The sequence below is a fragment of the Lissotriton helveticus genome, chromosome 11, assembly GCF_964261635.1.
Source record: "Lissotriton helveticus chromosome 11, aLisHel1.1, whole genome shotgun sequence".
Classification (NCBI taxonomy): Eukaryota; Metazoa; Chordata; class Amphibia; order Caudata; family Salamandridae; genus Lissotriton; species Lissotriton helveticus.
In genome coordinates this window covers 982,571,651-982,592,697 of record NC_136072.1, presented here as the reverse complement: position 1 = coordinate 982,592,697, position 21,047 = coordinate 982,571,651, and the positions used below count along the sequence as shown (strand labels likewise).

The following is a 21,047-nucleotide window of genomic DNA, read 5'->3' as shown; positions in this document are numbered from 1 at the left end:
GCGAATACAACTGGGCGAGATCCAGTAGTCTGCGCAGTCTGTCCCAGGCCCAGCAGGTGGTCGAGACAGTCTGTATGTCGCGAGGGTCACGTGGGAATCCCATGGGGAGGATAGCGGAAAGGAGTCTAGGAGATACCAGATCAGCTTCAGGTTTCAAATATAAGATGCAAGCGTCTGGGTGGAACCAGGGGTATGCATAGGAGCATTGTGCTATTAGGAAATAAAGATAAAAATCAGGGACCCCAAATCCCCCGCTTTCATAGGGGAGAGTCTGCACCCGCCAGCTGACCCGCGGAGACTTACCTCCCCATACTAGGCGCAATACAAAGAGCGCAACTGAGAGAAAAAGATTTTTGTGAGCGGGATCGGAATGTTGTTAAAAAGATATAGAAACTGTGGAAGGACAATCATTTTAATTATAGCAATACGCCCTGCCATGGATAATGGGAGACGTATCCATCTCTCTATCTGGGTCTTCAAAGTACTGATTGCATTACCATAGTTCAATCTAATCATGGTGGCGGTATCGAGATGAATTTGCACACCCAAATATTTAACCGATTCATGACACCACTCAAGGGGGAAGGAACAATCCCAAGCAGTCGTGCTAGAGGTAGGTGGAAAGATAACTGACTTATGCCAGTTGATGTTTAAGCCAGAAAATTTACCAAAACGAATTATTTCCGAAATAAGAGGTTCAAGATTGATCTGGGGCATCCTGACATATAGAATCGTGTCATCTGCATACAGTGAAATCAGGAGGGGACCAGTGCGAAATTGTAACCCACGGTGTAGGTGTCTTTCTTGGAAATGACGGACCAGAGGATCCATCTCCAGAATAAAAAGTAATGGGGACAGAGGGCAACCCTGGCGTGTGCCACGAGATAAGGAAAAAGGCTCGGTGATGGTGCCATTAAGACGCAGCCTGGCATTAGGAGCATAATAGAGCCACTGTAGAGACAAAACATTCCGGCATGCCCATGCGTCTCATGATAGACAAGAATAAGGGCCACTCGAGGGAGTCAATTGCCTTCTCTGCATCGAGAAGGACAGCGGCAGCCGGAGTGGAAGGGTCAATTCTATGTAGAACCATGAACAGAGTCCTCAAATTTAGAGAAGTTGAACGATGCGGCACAAAGCCCGATTGTGCTGGGGAGATGATAGCCTCCATCAATAGTGAAAGGCGGATAGCGACGACCTTAGCCAGAATCTTATAATTGAGATTTAACAAAGAGAGAGGTCTGTAAGAGCTGCATAATTTGGAGTCTCTACCCGGTTTAGGGAGCAGAATAATGACTTCTTCTTTGAATGTAGGAGGTAGGCGGCCCGCCTCCAGCGCCTCGGCATATACCTCTACTAGTCGAGGGACCAAGATCTCCTTGTAGGTTCAACTATGCTATCCTGCGTAATGGAGGAAGCTAGAAAATCCTGCATATGTTTTTCCAGACAAACCATGGCAATCTCGGCAAGGTAATCACCCTGATCATGCAAATCACCCGACAGTTTGGTTGTGTATAACGTTTTGTAGTAAGAAAGGAAGATGTTACAGATTTCCAGAGTGGCATGGAGCAGATCGCCTTGTGGTCCAACAATTTCAGTGATGTATAATATGTTATAAGGGGGCCGGAGCATTTGAGCTAATAGTCTACCGGGTCTGTCGCCCTCGCCGTATCGGCGTGCTACGGATTGCTTGTTGAGGAACCACAGCTCTCTGTCTGCCTCGTCTCTAAAGTCCATCATTAGTGACAATCGTCTGGCTTCATTAGCATTGGAGGGAGACAGCAATGGTTCTCTGTCTAAATCGGCAAAGTCTTTTTCGACTCTGGCTAATGTGGATCGTATAGTCCACACCAACCCTGCGTGTTTGGCAATGCAGACTCCGCGAATATACGCCTTGAACCCTTTCCACAAAACCGCCCAGGTATCTACCGACCCAGTGTTGAGTTCGAAATAGCTCTCAATGTCTTGTCTAACTTCCTCTGTAAAAACAGGATCAAGTAATGCCTTTCCGGGGAACCGCCACTGCCTCATATAGCCACCCAGTCTGGGTATATTTAATTTAAGAACTATGGGAGAGTGGTCCGAAAGTGTACGTGGGAGTGTAAGGAGCTCGTCTACCCAGCCGGCGACCCCAGGAGAAAGGAGCCAATAATCTATTCTGGTCCAAGTGTTGTGAAACCCTGAATGATGGGTAAAGTCGGAGAGGTGTGGGTGTAATTTTTCCGCAATGTCAACTAATGAATAGTGAGAACATAGGTCAAGGAGAACCAAGCGTGATCGGGGTATAACATCAGGGGAAGAGGATGTACTGTCCCTAGCAGGGTTCAATAGCAAATTAAAGTCGCCCCAGACTATCAACAGGCCAGGGTCGAGTGTAAAGAGACGCACCTGCAAGTCGTGGAAAAAAGCTGGGGAGTCCACATTGGGTCCGTAGACCCCGACAAGCGTGATGTCCCATAAGGGTCCCTATGACAATCAGAGTACGGCCTTCCACGTCAGTCATGGTCTTGGACAGTGCAACCGGGACTCGTTTATGTATGAATATGGCTACCCCTCTGGAATACCTGCTGTAATTGGCAAAAAAAACGGTGAGAGCCCCAACTTCTGGCAATGTGGGGGGAGTCAGGAGAGGACAAGTGAGTCTCTTGTAGAAAGACTATGTCGATATTGTGTCTAACGATATAATTTAGTACCTGTTTGCATTTTTTGTTGTTATTCAGTCCTCGAACGTTCCAAGACATAATTGAAAGCCCGGAAGGCCCGGGCTGTAAGCCTAGCTTAGCCATCGGAGAATCAAGATCAAAATCAATCTGAAATGCGCGCTCCTCCATCGCACCCAAAGAGCATAATAAACAATGCAACAATCACAAACATTAGAAATTAACCAAAAACCTGCCCCCCCACCCACCACCCAGCCTCTTGCAGATCCCCAAGAGGCAAACCCACATAATCAAGTTAAGGCACAAGTACGGTATACATGGTACTAACACAGTGGGAGAAAGGTAAACCAGTCCAAAATAAACCATAGCGATCAAGAAGTCAAAGGCATTCGCCATGGGGTGCAGCAATGCCACGCCTGTCAGGCATATCCATAAAACATATCGTGAGTGAACGTTAGAAATGTATTGCGATGTGCAACACAGCAGATTTAAGAGGACATGAAGCAAGGAACAATCAACCAGTCACTGGATCCGAAAAGAGGTCAACACTATTCTGTGAGTCACCCTGGGATGGAGAGATCGAACTAGGGTCGGACTTCCTTGGGTGATTAGCAGTACTCAATCCCCTTTTTGCAAGGAGGTATTGCTTTGGTAATCATAAATTGAGAAATCTCTAGTAAGATGTATCCATCTAAAGAAAAGGGTACTTACCTTTAGGAACACTGTTTTTGGTGCTTTCTGGTAATGTTCCTGCAGATTTAAGGTCAAGACAGGCGGCTAGCATTATGCATAAACTTTTTTATAGTTTCGCCTGAGCAGCAACCAGTAAAAGTTTCATCAACAGAACACAACGGCATCACAATGTAAAACCCAACTCTCAAGTCAATATAAATGCCCCTGACTTCCATGTTCTTCCTCTTTTGTTTGCTGCTTCTGAACATATATATATTACTCGTAGCCTTATTAATGTATTAATATTACTTTGCTATTGTATTAATTATAAGGGCTATTGTTGGATTTTAGAGTTTATTTCATAGTATTGTCTGATATAAACCCAATTTATGGGTTTGAGGGATTGTTTGCAAAAAAACAGTTATATAGCGTTATATTGAACTTTTCCCATTTCATGTAATTGTGTAAACCAAATGTGTTTTAAAAAATATTGCCTATTTTTAAGTCCTGGGGTAAAGATTTGGTAACTGAACGATTTAAATCATTCGAGGAAAGCCTTACTTGACTCTTGATCATGCATCCTTGGCCGCTCGTGACCACCCTATAGGTAAAGGGAGGACTAAAGCGATCTACCACAATGCGCCGCTATATTACATGAGGCCCATGCTTCGCGTAGAACGTGTCACAGCCATCGATCGGCTTTAAGCATAAAGCAGCGTATAACAAATCATGCCAGTGTTTATAGCTAATTAGGGTTGTTTTGCGGATAGGCATTTACAAGCTCGAACAGGGCTCATGTGTCCACAATCAGCCGTTCATTGCTAAGCAAAGTGTACTGCCGACAGTTTGAGCCTGAAGCAAGTGGGAAGGAGTATGAGGTACTGTGGGAAATGGTTTGTTTCAATAAAACAAAGTGAATGTTGTAAAAATATTAGAAAATATTATTAGAGCTGATCTAGTTAGCTAGAGAATTATTTAAAATGGCAGAGTAGGAGTCTGTACGGAATTCTTAGTAAGAAATAATTAGGAAAATTGTGTCTCGGGAACTGCAACAGGAGGTGAAGAACATCACTAAGTATGTTCAAACCTTTTAGGAGCCTTGACTTAGCACATTACTGCATGAAAATAGTGTTCTCAGGGAACAGTTTTTATGTTTGGGCTGGAAGGAGGGGGCAACCTTCCAGTCAAGAGTTCTATGAACCCTTTATTCTGGAAACCAGGAAAATGGATGACAAGAGAGGAAGAGGTAATAGACTTGGAGCATCAAGGGCCAGAGGCCAAGGCCGTAGCTCTTCAACAGGTCAAGATGAGTATGAAGACAGATTTTGGTTCTACCGAAGAAAAGGTTGGGGGGAAGATTAAAATTGTTCACAGAACAAATGGGAACAAATCATGGACGACCCATGGGTCATTTCAACGATAAAATGTTGTTTGATAGATTTGGATACAGAACTGTATCAGGTGAATCAAGTGTGTTCATTTTCTAAAAGGATATAGAGGATATAATAATACAGGGAGTGGTTCAGTTGTTAGAAAAATACGCAATAGTGGAAATAAAGGATATGTTATATCGGTACCCTTTTTTAGTGGGAAAATAAAACCGTGTGGAGACTCGTCATAAAAATGAGTTAAACCAATTTGTAATATACGTACACTTCAAGTTGGAGGTTATCTGTCTACTAAGACCATGTTGGAAGGAAAATGGATGATCAAATGAGCTCTCAAGGGCGCATACTTCACAAGTCCAATCCATATGAAAAGCTGTTGCAATATAGATGGAAGGGTCAGTTGTACCAATTTCAGTGTCTACCTTTTTTACCTATATCCAAACAGTTGGTGTTTACAAAGATATTAAGACCAGTGGCTGGTTATCTGAATAAGAGAGGGGCGTGCGGACGATACTTTATCTTGATAATGAATCAGAACGTAGAAGAGTTGAAGGAACATCTTACGACGGTAAGAGGTCTGTTGGAATAGTTAGGGTTAATATTCAATACAGAGAAGTTTGTTTTTATCCCAAATCCGGCATTAGAATTTGTAGTTTTTTTTGTGGACACATTGAAAGGTCAGTTGCAGTTTCCAATAAGGAAGATGAAGAAAATAGAGGAAATAAGAAAAGAGATGAAGAAAGAGGATATAAATCTGAGGTATTTAGTACAGATGATTGGACTTCAGTCATCCTCAATGCAAGCAGTGTTCCCGGGTCCCTTACATTACAGGGCTTACCAGAGATTAAAGAGTGCTGCATTAGCAAGAGCGGTATAGTATGGGAATGGAGTAGCATTAAATATGGAGGCAAAAGAAGAATTGAGATGGTGGATGGAGGATTTGGAAGCATGGAAAGGGCGTGTAATATTTGGAATGACACTAGGCTTCGTTCTGGAAACAGACGCCAGTATGTCAGGATGTGGGGTGCAACTTGCTTAGATCAAAGTTCAGGTGGCATTTGGAATATGTTAGAAAGGAACAAACATATGAATTGTCTAGAATTGAGGGCAGGTTTGTTTGCCCTTCACAGTTTCAAGCAACTTGCAAGGGAGATCAGTTTGTTGAAAATGGACAATATGACAGCACTAAAGTTATGTCAACAAGTTAGGAGGGTGCAGATTGAAGAGGTTTGTGGAATTAGCAACAGTAATGAGATTTTTTTTTAGAACACAAAATTGGAATGAGAGCGGAATATCGTCTGGGTATGCCCAATGTGTGGTAGATTGTAATTGAGGGAACCAAACAGATTTCAGCGATTGGAATTTGGAGATTGCTTTTTAATAAGATTTAGCAGTTTACTGGGTCAACTGGATTTGGATCTTTTAGCATCCAAGTAGACCTTCCAGGTACCAAGCGGTCAGTTGGAGACCGGATCCGGGTGTGATGACAGTCGGTGTGTTTATGCAGGATTGGTCAGGGGTGAAAATGTATGCATTTCCCCCTTTCTCAATGATCAAGAAAGTTTTGTTACAGTGCAGGTAACTGAATTCGCAGATTGTCCTAGTGACGCCTTTGTGGATAACTCGGGCATGGTTACTGACTGCTTTGGAATTAGCTACGAAGAATCCTTATTTAATAAGGCCCAGGAAAGGGTGGTTAGAAAAAGCGGAAGGGAGAGAGCATCCATTCATTCTTTTGTTTTTGCTCAACCTTCTTGTATGGAAAATTTCAGGGAATCTGGAAGATTCGCTGGACTTTTGGAATCGGATACAGGGTACTCAATAGGTCTTGGGCACCAGGAACTAAGAAGAGATACAAGAGCGCATGGGGAATTTGGTTATGTTGGTGAATGGCAAGGGATTAAGATACCGTGGAGGCTGATGAAATAGAGATAGCTAACTTTTCAGCAGACTTGTTTGACAAAGGAATGACTTACAGAACAGTTAATTGCTTTCATTCAGCTGTAATGACAGGACATTCCTTGATTCAAGGTATCTAGGTGGGAAAGAGCCTTTTAATTTGTAGAGTGATGAAATGGATAAAGTTGAAAAGAGGTCCTAAACCTAAGTATCAGTCTCTCTGGGACGTAGGCTCAGTGCTGAAATTGTTTCATAATTGGCCTAGTAGTAAGAATCTGGGTATAAGAGAGCTGTCCTGGAAATTAGCGACTTTAGAAGGGTGTCCGATATGGGAGCCTTCAAAATGACAAACAGATTTTATTAACCAACAGGAGCACTGTTTACAATTTTGAAAAGAACAACTATGTCTACACCTATATTTATCCAAATTTAGAGCATTTGCCTACATTATGTATGGTTAAATGCATCAGAGTACGAATTTTGAATGCTGGAAAAAAAAGGGCTGGTGTGTATCAGTTATTGATCTCACATGTTAAACCTTTTCATTCGGTTACGAATGCAACGATTGTGAGATGGGTGAGATCCGCTATGAAGGAAGCAGGCATTAATATGTCTAAGTTTACAGCCCATTCAGTAAGGGGTGCCATGGCAAGTAAAGCCTTTGTCAGGCGGAAGGTTGAATGAAATTATGAAGGCAGCAGCTTGGTTTTACGCAGATAGGTTAAGGAAATGACGCTGCCCTTTGAAAAACTTTGAACATGCATAATGCTAGCCTCCTGTCTTGCTGTAAAATTTCAATTCTTAAAGGTTTATTGTATAAAGAATCACAATTTTACTAAAGGCTAGGAGGCTAGCATTATCACACCACACCCTCCCAAGTAATGTGGAGGAAATGGGATTGTTATTTATTGACAATGTAGTATATAATATAAGAATATTATATGATTGTGTTTTTTTTGTGGTAAAATGTAAGATATGCAATACGGATAAACTTGTTTGTATATTTTTCACATCAGTAAGGAAATGTTTCAAAGCCACAGAAGAATAGGATAGGTTGAAGAAGACAGACAAAAGAGGAAGAACATGGAAGTCCGGGGCACTTTTTTGGACTAGAGAGTTCTGTTTTACACTTTGATGCAGTTGTGTTCTGTTGATGGAACTTTTAATGTTTGCTGCTCAGAAGGAAGTGAATAAAAGTGTGTGCATCATGCTAACCTCCTTGTCTTTAATACAATTGTGATTCTTTATACAGTAAGCCTTGAAGAATCAACATTATTCACCACCCTTCATCTTGCCTCCGCTGATGAGTTAATATTGTTACTAATAAGATTCCAAGATATGTATTCGTTATGCACGGTAATTGTCACAGTTGCTCTTTTGGTTCCTCTGTGTATGCATTGATGCTGGGTCGAAAAGAAGTCCGGAACTGATGCCTGCTTGCCACTTGTTGTAGGAGGCTGGCTCAGTATCTAGTGTCCACCTTTTGTGAAGCACTGTGCACTGAATCCAGGTAACCCTTAGTGATGGTGTTTAGGTCCCTGAAAACAAAAGCTCTCAAGGAAAAGCTGTGGAGAGCAGCTAAGGCTTATCTAGGAGGAGTGTAAAGCAGTTAGAGGTACAACTATAGTCGATCAATACGTTTTTCACAAAAGAAAGAACCACACCAGGTGAGTAGAAAAATAATTTCTATTGATTACTACACACTACCTTGGTTTAACTCCTACCTGGAGGTATCAATTACACACGAGGAATACTTCGAAAAGAGGTAAGTAGCATAAAAGAAAACATGGAGCCCCACCGGGGGGCAAAGCCATATACTAAAATAGTGGAATGCAAATGTTTACCAAAACAAAACTAGTACCCAAGGTTGGAAGACCCCAGGGGAAGGAAGGAACCACCCAAGGTTAGTGGTCAGGGACCCCAAGGTCCCTGGTTGCAGACTGGTTCCGCCTGGTCAGACATCTATAGGACAACACACATGGTAAGCTGCGGTTGGAAAATTAGAGATCTAGGACCCTTATTAAAGGGCCCTGAAGGAACTACTTGGATCAAGGAAGGTAGGAGAGTCTCCCCATCCGTGGATACATAGAAAATAAGGATACCTGCACCAGGGAGCCTGGGTGCATAGGGGTTACATGGTGTTGGAAACTTCCGTAGACACCAATGGAGGGTTGTGGAAGTTCGGAAGCTGGCATCCACGACAGCTTCAACACCACGACCGCCCGACTGCGCCAGACACCACCCCCCCTGTGAACACCACCAGCGCCAACCACCTAACCTCCTGGTCCAACGATGAACGCCATCCACTCAGGATCTCTGTCTGACCCATGCCCACACCACGTATTCAACAAAGCAGACGCTGCCATTGCACCCCAACTACGGAAGGTCATCAACATCTCCTTCGAAACAGCGACATTCCCGGAAAGCTGGAAGCACACCGAAATCAACGCCCTCCTCAAGAAGCCCAAAGCGGACCCCATGGACCTCAAGAACTTCCGGCCCATCTCCCTGCTCCCGTTCCCGGCAAAGGTCACGAAAAAATCATCAACATGCAACTGGCCCGCCACCTGGAAGACAACAACAGCTTTGACCCGTCCCAGTCGGGATTCAGACGAAACCACAGCACCGAGACTGCCCTCATCGCAGCCACAGACTACATCAGACGCCAACTAGAAAACGGCGAAACATCAACCCTCATCCTCCTGGACCTGTCAGCCGCCTTCTACATGGTCTGCCATCGCACTCTAAAGACAAGCCTCCTAGAAGCCGGAGTCCAAGAGAAGGCTCTTGACTGGACCACGTCCTTCCTCTCCGGAAGAACCCAGAGTGTCCGCCTCCCACCCTTCCGATCCGAAGCCACCGACATCATCTGCGGAGTCTCCCCAGGGCTCATCCCGACGCTGTTCAACGACTACATGGACCCCTTGCCCAAGTGGCCCGCCATCACGACCTCAACATCATCTCCTATGCCCACGACACCCAGCTCATCCTATCCCTCACCAAGGACCCACACACCGCCAAAACCAACCTCCACGAGGGAATGAGAGCCGTCGCCGACTGGATTATGAGCAGCCGTCTGAAGCTGAACTCGGACAAGACGGAGGTTCTCATCCTCGGATCCACCCCCTCAGCCTGGGACAACTCCTGGTGGCCGACCACACTGGGAACAGCACCAACACCCATCGACCATGCACGCAACCTAGGATTCATCCTAGACTCCTCCCTCTCCATGTCGAAGCAAGTCAATGCAGTCTCCGCCTCCTGTTACAACACCCTCCGCATGCTTCGCAGGATCTACTAGTGGATCCCCACCGAAACAAGAAGAACGGTGACGCAGGCCCTCGTCAGCAGCAGACTGGACTACGGCAATGCACTCTACGCAGGAAGTCCAGCCAAACACCTACGACGACTACAACGCATCCAAAACTCCTCCGCCCGACTGATCGTCAACGTCCCCAGCCGCAGTCCTATCACCCCCCACCTGAGAGACCTACACTGGCTCCCCGTCGACAAGAGGATCACCTTCAAGCTCCTCACTCACGCACACAAAGCACTCCACAACGCCGGACCAGCCTACCTGAACAGCAGACTCCGCTTCCACACCCCCATCCGCCAGCTCCGCCAGCCTCTCCCTCGCAGCTGTCCCCCACATCCAACGAACGACCTATGGCGGCAGATCCTTCTCCTACCTTGCCGCTAAGACTTGGAACACCCTCCCTACCCACATACGGCAGACCTAAGACCTTCTCTCCTTCAGAAGGCTCCTCAAGACCTGGCTCTTCGAGCAGTAGCAGCATCCCCCGCCCCTCCCCTCAGCGCCTTGGGACACTTACGGGTAAGTAGCACGCTTTACAAGTACGCTGATTGAGTGTCTTGTGGACCAGTCCGGTGGAACCAGGATGAAGAATCCAGACGAGAAGAACAGGAAAACAGAGGAGACCGAGTTCAAACCACACGGTGGTGACCAGGAGGCACAGGAGCACAGTACCAGCCCTGGTTGAAGGTTCTTGCTGTAGCACGGTGAAGAGGAGACAGCAGCTGTGGAGACCAGGCGACATTGCAGAAGTACCGAAGCCTTTCAGAATCTGTCCAGCGCCGGTCGACGAGTGCAGGAAGGTCAGTGGCAAGCAGGAGCACCAACAAGCCTTGTGAAACGCTAACAACGGTTCGTGGGAGAAGATGCTTGGTTGCAGACCAGCTGGTCTGTGGCACTAACCTAGAAAGGGGAAGTCTAGGCCGGTCCTTAACACGTAGGCGAGCCAGCAGGAATCAATGGAGCTCCTTCTCTGACCCTCTGGCAGCAGGCACAGAAAGGCGCAAGGAAGCCCGAGCAGCACATAGGAGATGAAGGCTCACAATGCAGAGGATGCAGGCAGGATGACTCATTTGGGGCTGTGTATTGCTGGAGGCAGGGGCTACTTGAAGCTTGAAGATCTTCAGAGAAGAGAGCCAGACTTGGTGACGACAACCTGATGCGGTTCACAGGGATTGGGTCTACGTTGGCTGAAGAGGGGTTACAGTCTCCCAACTTGGAGGGCCGACTAGTCAGGCCTGTAGAAGACCAACAAACCACCACCTGTGTTGCAGAGCCAGGCGATGTCTGGGGGACAACAGGATCAGCAAACCAGTTGTGGAGGTGCCTGTGGATAAAGGGAAGTGGCTTTTTCGCTTCAAAGGATATTCCTTCAGGCGGAGATCCAGGCTGTGGTGACTTGGAGGATGCATGGCCACAGAGTTGCAAATCTTCGAAAAAGCAGAGAGCCGAAGATGCAGCAGGATTCTTCCTACAGGGAGCAGTCTTGTCGTGGGTCCTGGCTTGAAGAACAGAAGAGTTCCAGTGTCCACCGGCAGGAGGGTCTTTGAACAATCTTCCGACGACAGGCAGTCCGTTCCAGAACTTGTTGTCGGGATGAATCTAAGGACCCACTCATTAGGGAAGCCCTTAATGAACTTTAAAAAGGGAAAGGACCTCTTATCTGGTGACCCACCTAACAGAGGGGGTCAGGGATGCTACTCTGAAGTCTTCGTACGTCAGATGTTAACAGGGGCCAAGATTCAACATTGCAGAATTGAATTACCACCTGGAGGAGCTCTGTGGCACCTCCAAAGTGAGGAGCTGGACCGGGGGGTGGTCAACCCCCTGTATTTAGTGTAGTTTCTCACCTGAGCTGTAACCAATGGCTCCTGTACTGGGCAAAAGTGATTTATGCATGGAAGGCACCAAATGTGCCCTTCAATGCAGACTTGTGGAACTCGGAAGCTCCCCCACCCTACCTACAGGAAAGGTGGTCACACCTCTCTGCAGGAAATCCTTTGTTCAGTTTCCTCTGCCCCAGCGGGGGAAGGGGGCAGAACAATATTAGGGTCGGCAGGAGCGCTGGCTAACTGACCCTGTAGGGCTACACAGGTAGGTATTGAGAGGGGTCCTCTAAGGAGCACGCCAGTACATGGTATCATGCAACTAACACTGGAATCGGTGTAGCTGAAAGATTCCAACATGTTTGATACCAAGCATGACCACGTTTGGGGCAGCCATTATGTAGTTCAACATCTCGACTTGCCAGTGTCCACTATATACCTTATAATGGCTATCCCGCACTTACAAAGCCCAGCAAATTGAGTGTGAGGTTTGTAGGGGTATCTCTGCTCGTGCAGGCATACTTTCACATTTAGAACTGGGTACCCTGCCCTTGGACTGAAGGCCTACCTTGGGGGTGACTTATAGGTTTTAAGTTGCATTGACTGGGATATAAAGGAAATCTTGTATCTGAAGTGAAGGGTGCCTGCACCCTGTCACTCAGACTGCAATGGCAGCTCTGCAGACGCAGTTTGCATGGGCTCTTATGGGTGGCATAATACATGCTGCAGTCCATAAGAGACCCCTGGTGTACCAATGCCCTAGTTACCTCAGTACCCAGGGCATTGGTATCCAGTACTAGGGACTTCTAATGGTACCCCAGTTTGCCAATTGTGGGTGTACAAAGTACTTACCAAGCAATTTTAGAGGAGCAAGCACAGTCACTGGGGTCCTGGTTAGCAGTATCCCAGTGAACTACAGTCAAAACCCACTGACACCAGGCAAAAAGTGGGGGTATCTGTGCTAGAAAGATCCTACTTTGCTACACTTGGCTCCTAATATATTTACATCTGATGGGTGAAGTATTGGTTGAAACCTTATGAGAACGAAGAAAGTGTGAGGGAGTAGGCGTTACGGAGGGAATTGGTTGGTTTCAATAAAATGAAATTAAGAAAATATTCTTAGACAGAATATATTTAGATAGGAAATAATTGAAAATGGCAGAGAAGGAGTCTGTTCAGACTTCCCATGGAAGATTTATTAAAGAAAATTATGTCTTAGGAACTGCAACAGGCGGTTAAAGATACAGTTCGAAAAGTATTAAAAACCAAACCAGTAAATCTGGTGAAGGTCAGGAGGACAAGGGGTACTTCTTTATTTTTGAAGAAGCGGTACAATCCACAGGGACCCATGTGGGTAATGTGCGAGTAAGACAAAACACCAAAGTGATTTAGAGAGGAGTCCCTAGCGGCTTAAAGAGAAGGAATGTCCGACCTGACGACCATGATGAGCAGTCTAGCACTGCAATGGATATTATAAAGATATAGAGGATGATTTTGATGAGAACTCAAAGAGGAAGGAGAAGGGAAAAATCATGGTGGTTGACCCCATGGGCGAGAAGCTATTTGATCCCAGGAAGATAAAACACCCTAGAAGTAAGGAATGGTGGTTCTTAGGTCACATTGATTACGTTAAATCGTGACTCAGAAGAACGTTAGCAAGGGAAGAAAGGAACGTCTTAAGAGCAGAATCCTCATGACCCATAATTGATCAAAATATCACTATGACTCCAAATATTGATCCAGAGGTGATCACTTATTTATTGAAAGGGGAAAAGCTCAGAGAAAGGGGTTAGAGAAATCCCTTAAATCTTGCCACGTTGTTCTGGACGTACTTGGCCCACTGGAAAGGATTTTCGAGCAAGTGGTGTAAGCATATATTAAAGGGATGAAGATGAATATTCACCTCTTAAGATGGTGCCAAAGGGCAATTTGTTTTTATGCAACACCAATGCTAGGCTGTTAGCGGAGAGGAGAAACCTCCATCCTCATGCGCATCAATCCGAAACTGCCAGAATTTTATGTAATGGAGTCCAGTGATAATACAAAGGGTTCTCTTGTTTGGAGAAGGCATAGTGAATGACATAGCGGAGTGTTCGAATCTAAATCTTTTGGAAAAGGCTGATTTTTAATTTCCAGTTGCTGAAATCAATTTGATTCCTTGAATACTATTCCGCCATCACTGAAAAGACTTGCCTCTCAAGCCAATCTTGTGCTCCAGATAAAACAACCTCACATTTCTGGTCCTAAGTCCATCCCACTCTAGCCTAATGCGACACTTCTCCCATAGACATCTTTAAAACTCTTTTTTTTTTTTTTAAATATTCCCTTCACTAGCCCATGTTATCCCTAACACCTGCTTCGTAAAGTGCACTCCACAGAAAAGCGTCGGCAGTGACTTGCCCAGCAACCAACAGCTGTTTAGGACTCGCGAGGCACTCTCGTACGTGTCCTCCAAAAGATGCAAAATAAGGCACTCATCCCTTCAAAAGAAATGTACTTTGCTTATATGTCCTCTCGTGGGCTACGTGATGTTCCAGCCACACCTAAGATAGCAGTGTATCTCATAGACCGATACAGTGCTGCACTCGCTGCTCGGTAACGTCTGAAGGTGAATTAGTCTTGCCCGAAGACTCGATCGACTATTAGATGAGGGCTCAAATAATGCTGCTCTGCACTTTAATGCTGTTTGCATTTCAGCACCGTTTTTGGGCAATTTAAACTGATATAAACATGGTGACACTGATTTGGTTTGAGAATTTTACAGCTGTATCATACTTAAACCGCTTGGGCGGTTCAAGGTCAAAGGTTCTGGCAGACTTGGTAAAATTAATTTGGTATTTTTTGTGGGTCCACAAGATTGTGGTGTGAGCAGAGTTTATTCTAGACCTTCAGTATGTAATAGCAGATTGGAATTTCAGGTACCTCAGGGACTTTAGCAGTTGGAAATTGAATCCTGGTGCCTTTTGTTAATTTTCCTTTACATTCCTCACTACTCTTCACCCTGCCTCCTCTGACGAGTTATTATTATTTCTATTAAGATTACAAGATACGTATACATGTTAGGCACTGTAATAATCACTGTTGCTCTTTTGGTTCCTCTGTGTATGCCTTGATGCAGTGTGGAAAACGATTCCAGAACTGATGCCTGCATGTCACTTGGCCCTTGATCTATTTTGATGTGCTCACATCTGATGGGTGGTCTTGGTTGAAACCTTATGGCAGCACTTGGTGATGCTGGAGACCTATTGCTGGGGAAGTGAGTTGGCACCAGTCTGGCACCTGGAGGAATATTTATAAGATGAGGAATCTGCTGCTTGAAAATGAAGTAACCACCAGAAAGATTATCAAATATAAGTAACTTTTTCTCCAAGACATCCTTCATGCAAAGAGAGTAGACCGATTACCACTACACTGGTCATGCGATTGCCCTATAAACTTGGTACAGGGCTGGAAAGAGAGAGGAGTGGTAGCAATAGCAAGATAAGAGGGGCAAGGTGACCACATCCTGGTTTTCTTTCCATACTACTCAGGGGTTTGGGTGTACTACTAGGACTTGCACATTGTATTTGTGGGCCCTCTGGCATAGTCCAGAAGTCCTTGTTCATGTAGCGTGGTGACCTTCCTCATTGCTTTGGGACGCATCATAATTTGAGAAATCTGTGGGAAGATGTATCCATTAGAGGAAAAGGGTACTTAGCTTTACTAAATGTATTTCAGGTGCCTACATATTCTTCCTGCACATTCCTTCTCCTGCCTCCTCTTATGAGTTAAGATTGAGAAAAGATCGAACGTGCAGCATCATAAAATCTGTGTGCACTTCTTAATAACAAGAATTGTATGGAGGTGAAGACTGGTAATCAGAGCACCTATTTGAAAACCGGAGAGAAATGTTTTTGATATTTGCCTAATGAATTCATTGATGCTGCAGCAGTCTAAAGGCATGGGAAACAGGGTAGCATGCTATTATGCAGACTGTTACTATACTTCAATAGCAAAAATTAATGTTGACTTGAACCAGTCAAGACTGAGGTCACAGTTGCTCCCTCAAAAGGTAACGGCATGAGATTTACTGTGTGCCCAGCTTTCCAATTCAATGAGTTTTTGATCTTAACATGAGTTTTTATACACCATTAGTATTGTGTGACATTTTTTTTTCTTCCAAATTATTTTTATTGGTATTTTCACAGTACATTATATATGACATATAACATGGATAGACAGTTCGCAAGTATTTATATAACTTGTAAACATCACATGATTGAAATGGTTTTCTTTCAGCCTCCTGACATCTCTTGTTTGTTGTTAATTCTGTTCAGTGTCGATAAAGAAAGCAAATTTGAGTGAAGCACGATTAATAAAAAGAAAAAAAGAAAACCTTCGAGAGCTTTTTCTTCCTAGAGTTTACACACTTAGAGGCTTTTGTCTGCTGTTTGAAATTTACACCATTAATGTATTGTCTTGTTAATAAGTTAAACTTTTTGTATTGGCTAACATTGAATAAGAAAGGATACCCTTATTCATAGTTTCAGTGTTGTTGCTCTGTTAGATCATGAAGCATAATGAAACATAATACAAATTGTTGTATACCGCTTGTAGGTTAGTATTTAATATTTTTATGGTTTTGTTTTTTCTAGAGTAAAGATCAAAAGATTGGTCAAACTTCTTCCGATGACGTCTCTGCTGAAGGGATTCACTGGGTGAAACCTCCATCTCCTGCAACAACCGATAAAGAAGGACAACTGATGAAAAGGAAAAATGGTTCTGAAAACAGGAGAAGCATTTCTTTTCGAAGCAAACCTTCAGTGTCTTCACCAAACCTCAATGAGGAAATTAAAATGCAGACAGTTTCTGAAAAGAGTGAGTGCTTAAAAACTGTTAGAGCTACTCTCTTTGATCACAAAGTTGAATGGCACAATGCTACAGATGAACGTTCCAAAAATGACTCTGTACTTATGACTGATAGGACTGCAGTAAGAAAATATGATGTTTTTGTTTTATCTAAGAATGAAAATGAAGTAAAAGTAAAAAATGAGTTGGAGGCCAAAATGCATTCAAGAGAAGATGATTACAGACAATTTGTTGCTTCTAAAGAAAACCCTCATTACGAACAAGACACAAATAATTGCCAAAGAATTGAACCACGATATGAAATCTTTCAAACTGTTGGTGAAAGGGCACGGAGTGAGTCCATTTTGATGCCGCCAGAGGATAAAGCGGTAACGTTGAGGTCTCGGAAACCATCTTTACATAATAAGCATACATTCAAAACAGATGTGAAAACTGTGGCTCCAGATCTGTCATTAAAGTTTTCAGATAATAAGACAAATAAATTCGAAGAGTCTGTATCTACTGCGAGTGCTACAAATGTAGCACAAAGTATGATAGAAATGCCTATGGTTACTGAAAATACTGTTACAAATTTTGAGCAGAGGTATAAGCTGATACATTCGCTTCCTGATGCACGGGAGTCTGAGAAAGCATATCTCACAGAAGGATATAATGTCCATAGGTCAGCACGAAAGAAGGAAATAAAAGCATCTGAAAATAAAGAAATTAGTAAAGTGAATGAAACTGGTCAGGTTACCAGTATTACCAACAGCCCTGAGAGATTCCGAGCTCTTGAGTGTTTATTTTCTAATAATGTTGAAGCGAAAGTCGAAACTGTAGAAACTTTAAACTTAAGAGAGATATCAGAAAATCAGTCACCCAAGGTTAGTTCCAGTGAGTCTTGGATTTCAGGGTACAAAAGTAGTAATACTATTGATGTCTTCACTGACAATCATTCCAGAACACAGCTAATAGCTGTCGACCATGGGGAATCCAGAGTCTTTGGATTGAAGCAATATCAGCAGATTGGTGGTGACAACAAAGATGTTGATGTTAACACAAATGATACAGCAGAGGAAAAATCAAAAGCACCAAAAATGGGAGTGAAAAACAGAAAACGTGATGGTATTGTTTCAAACCTCAAAATGTCAGAGAGATGGAGAAGAAGGTCTGCACCCCAAGATGCTACAGCAGAGTTTACTCAACTCAGCCCAACAAGCCGGGTGGCTGATACACTCCTTGTTGCAGAACTTGAAACTGTAAAAGGGAAAGAAAGAAGAGAGTTTGTAGATAAAAATGTGCTGTATCAAAGTGAACCTGGCAGTCCGAGTGATTGTAGGGATTCTACTGTTGAACAAAAGGCAAGATATTTTGCTGTGACTGGTAAAGTGGCAGATTTAAAAAAAGAATCAGATTATGAGATCTTGAAAAGTGAATTCAGTAAAATAGATTTTGATCACGATACATCAGTTAATACATTTTCAGAAATGTATTCTACAAATTACTTATCTAATATCCATTCTTCTACAAATTTACCATTACATCATAATAATGTTTCATCTGAAACGTATTATGTAAGGAAGTCTGCTACCGAAGAAAATGAAGAGGTTTCCAAAGATGGTTTGTCAAATATAAACACAAATATTGTTGATGATGTTCGTAGGAAAAGAAATCGTAATAAAAGCACAGGTAGGATGAAAGAAAATCCAATAGATGTTGACTCTTTATTGGAAGCAAGAAAAGAAAAATTGAGCTTTAATGTTGTAGAAAACTTCACTAAACATCTTGAACCAGACACTCAACCTATACAAAAAGGCAATGAGAAAGTGGTGCAGAAAAACCTTGATGAGACACGGCATTATAGATCAGGTGTCTTGGATATTGATGCATTAATGGCGGAGTATTCCTCAGATAATTCTAAATTAAAATATAATAGGGAAAGGCTGTCTAAATTAAGCAAAGAAAGAAAAGCATTACAGAGAGAAAAGTCTAAATCTCTGCACGTAAAAAATGGGACTCCCAGCCACAAATGGAAAGATGAGATAGAATCTCCAGTACCTGGTCCTACTTTGAAATACCTTGCTGAAGAAAACACCCGCACAATGGTTGACTTTTATTCTGCTGAAAGAAACACAGCAGCAGATTTTTCTGAAGAAGGTTCTTGTGCTAAACTGAAAGAAAGAGCTACACCGTTTGATCTGTCTGATCATATGCAGCATGTTCACCCTTTTACAGATAAGTATGCAGGTTTGCGTAATGAATGCAGTAATCGGGAAATTCCAGTATTGAGTAATGTGAAACCCGAAACCTCCATAAATTATGTGATGGGCCATAGTGCCAGCAGTGTACCCAAGCCCACAAATCCAGCTGATTTGGATATCAAAACACATTCCAATGAGGATTTTAGAGCATCCACTAACATACGATTACAGAAGGCACAATCAATAAAGCATAAAGATAGAGAGAAGTCAAAAGATCACAAACATAAACAGGTTGAACAGGCACCTCTAGTGAAAACAAATAATGGCGATTCACTAATGGCAATTAAAGCTGACCTTCAGAAATTTAAAGACAATTTGACTGAATATTCTTCCGATTTGAAACTATTCGCTACAGAGAAATGTTTGGATAGACCTCCTAAACAGAAAGATAAAGGAACAGCCAACTTGAGTAGAATGGAACAGGTACCTAGACTATTGGATGTTAAACATTCTGGCGTAGCTAATGTGACCAAGCTTACAAATCCAGTTGATGTATATAGTAAAACGGCTTCCAACGAGGACTGCAGTACATCCAGAATGACCACTGACCTTCATGTGCAGAGGGCGTCATCAAGAGAGTGTATGTTTGTTGAGAAGCCAGCTGTTCAGAAAACTAAACTTGTTGATCCGGCTTCATTAGTGAATGCGAACAATAGCAATACACTATCGGCACTTAAATCTGACTTAATCAAAGTTAAAAGCACTTTGACTGAATATTCCGCAGACCTGAAATCATCCTTTTCAGGATATGAACGCCAAGTTATCAAAAGTGAATCAGTAGAAAAAAAACTGAAAGAAAGAAGCAATGAGAAGAGAAAAGATAGGTATAGCATACAGCAGCAATACACAGAAAGCAGCACGGAGAAAAGACTATCCTTTCCACAAACTCGGGATTCCAGTTACCACATGAAGGTAGGGAAAAGAAATCTAATTCAGCCCGTTTCTGTTACTTAAAAAGTATTTGTAGATAACAATAGTTGGCACATTTTATCACAACATACGGTGCAAGGTAGGACCTTTTTAAAACATTTTCTTTTTAGGTATATCTTATAACGGGTGTGAGTGTCAACATGCTGCGTTTCATAAATGACATACGTTTTTGTATCGTTAATGGTCTCAAATGGTGTGACCTGAAGAAAATCTAAAACTGTATATACAACCGAAGTAGCACAAAAGTGATAGGTGGAACTACTTGAATTTATTTGGCCCACTGATAATAGCAATGCATGCATGCCATTAAATTGTTAGTTGTTTTCTCGATATTACAGATGGGAATCATGCATTCGAGCTTCAGATTTGGTCCCATCTTAAAACATACAGTCTAGCCTGAAGTACTAGAGTACACCACTCCACACAATAACATATACTTCAGTTCTATACATCTGGGAGGCTGAAGTAACACCACAAAAAGATTGCAGGAATGATTAGACTTAGAAAGATGCACATAATTTCTTTGATATCAAGTTAGTCTGTCTTTTCACAGTAGCAGTAACATAATCCCAAAGATTCCGATTTCACTATTTTCATCCTAGTCTCTTTTTTTCCTTTCAATCTTTGGTTTTTTTTAAGACTGTGCTGTCCTGTCCTTTGGTCTAGCAGTTTCTCATAGAAATGCCATACACTCAAAGAGGGTTTATAACTTGGGAGTTTTGGATAGGCAGTCAGCTAGATTGAAGGCCTAGTATGGTAAGTTAGTTGCCAAAATCAAATGTGGTCACGCCCCAAAACTAACTGAGCTACTGGGTTTTTCTTTGTCATAGGTCGTTTGATTAAAATAAGATGCATGATGTAAATTCGTGGTTAGCTTCAGTGCTATAAAAAGATATATTCAAAGTATATGCCTCATATTTGTATTGTACTTTTATTTACTTTTTTTCATTAGCGCAGGTAAATCTGTAGACTTTGTGGCACTATGGGAAAAGCCTCAAAATTTGATGCAGCATTCTAATGTATGTAAAGCTAGGTTTGGCTTTCTTCGTAAAAGGTTTATGTATATAGACTTCATATGGAGAGTTCGATAGAAACTGCCCAAATGGACACCAAGGCTTTCAGAACTAGACGTGTATGCCCCCTATTTCCAAGATTAAACGCAATACTAGCTGGCTTGTCATTTAGCTGGTCTGACCAAGGCAGATGTTTTGGAGACACAGGTAAGCCCGAATTATAGTATACTAGCTAGTTAAAAACAAGTATTCATGCTT

The 21,047-nt window shown here is 43.0% G+C and overlaps 1 protein-coding gene across 2 annotated transcripts in view; it reads left to right on the top strand.

Moving 5' to 3' along the window:
• KIAA1671 (KIAA1671 ortholog) overlaps positions 1 to 21,047 on the top strand; it is a 996,223-nt gene that overhangs the window by 462,799 nt on the left and 512,377 nt on the right. For both annotated transcript variants that reach the window (XM_078667333.1, XM_078667334.1), the window contains exon 5: positions 16,393 to 19,758. In XM_078667333.1, coding sequence (XP_078523459.1) covers positions 16,393 to 19,758 — 3,366 coding nt within the window. The remainder of the gene's footprint in view (positions 1 to 16,392; positions 19,759 to 21,047) is intronic.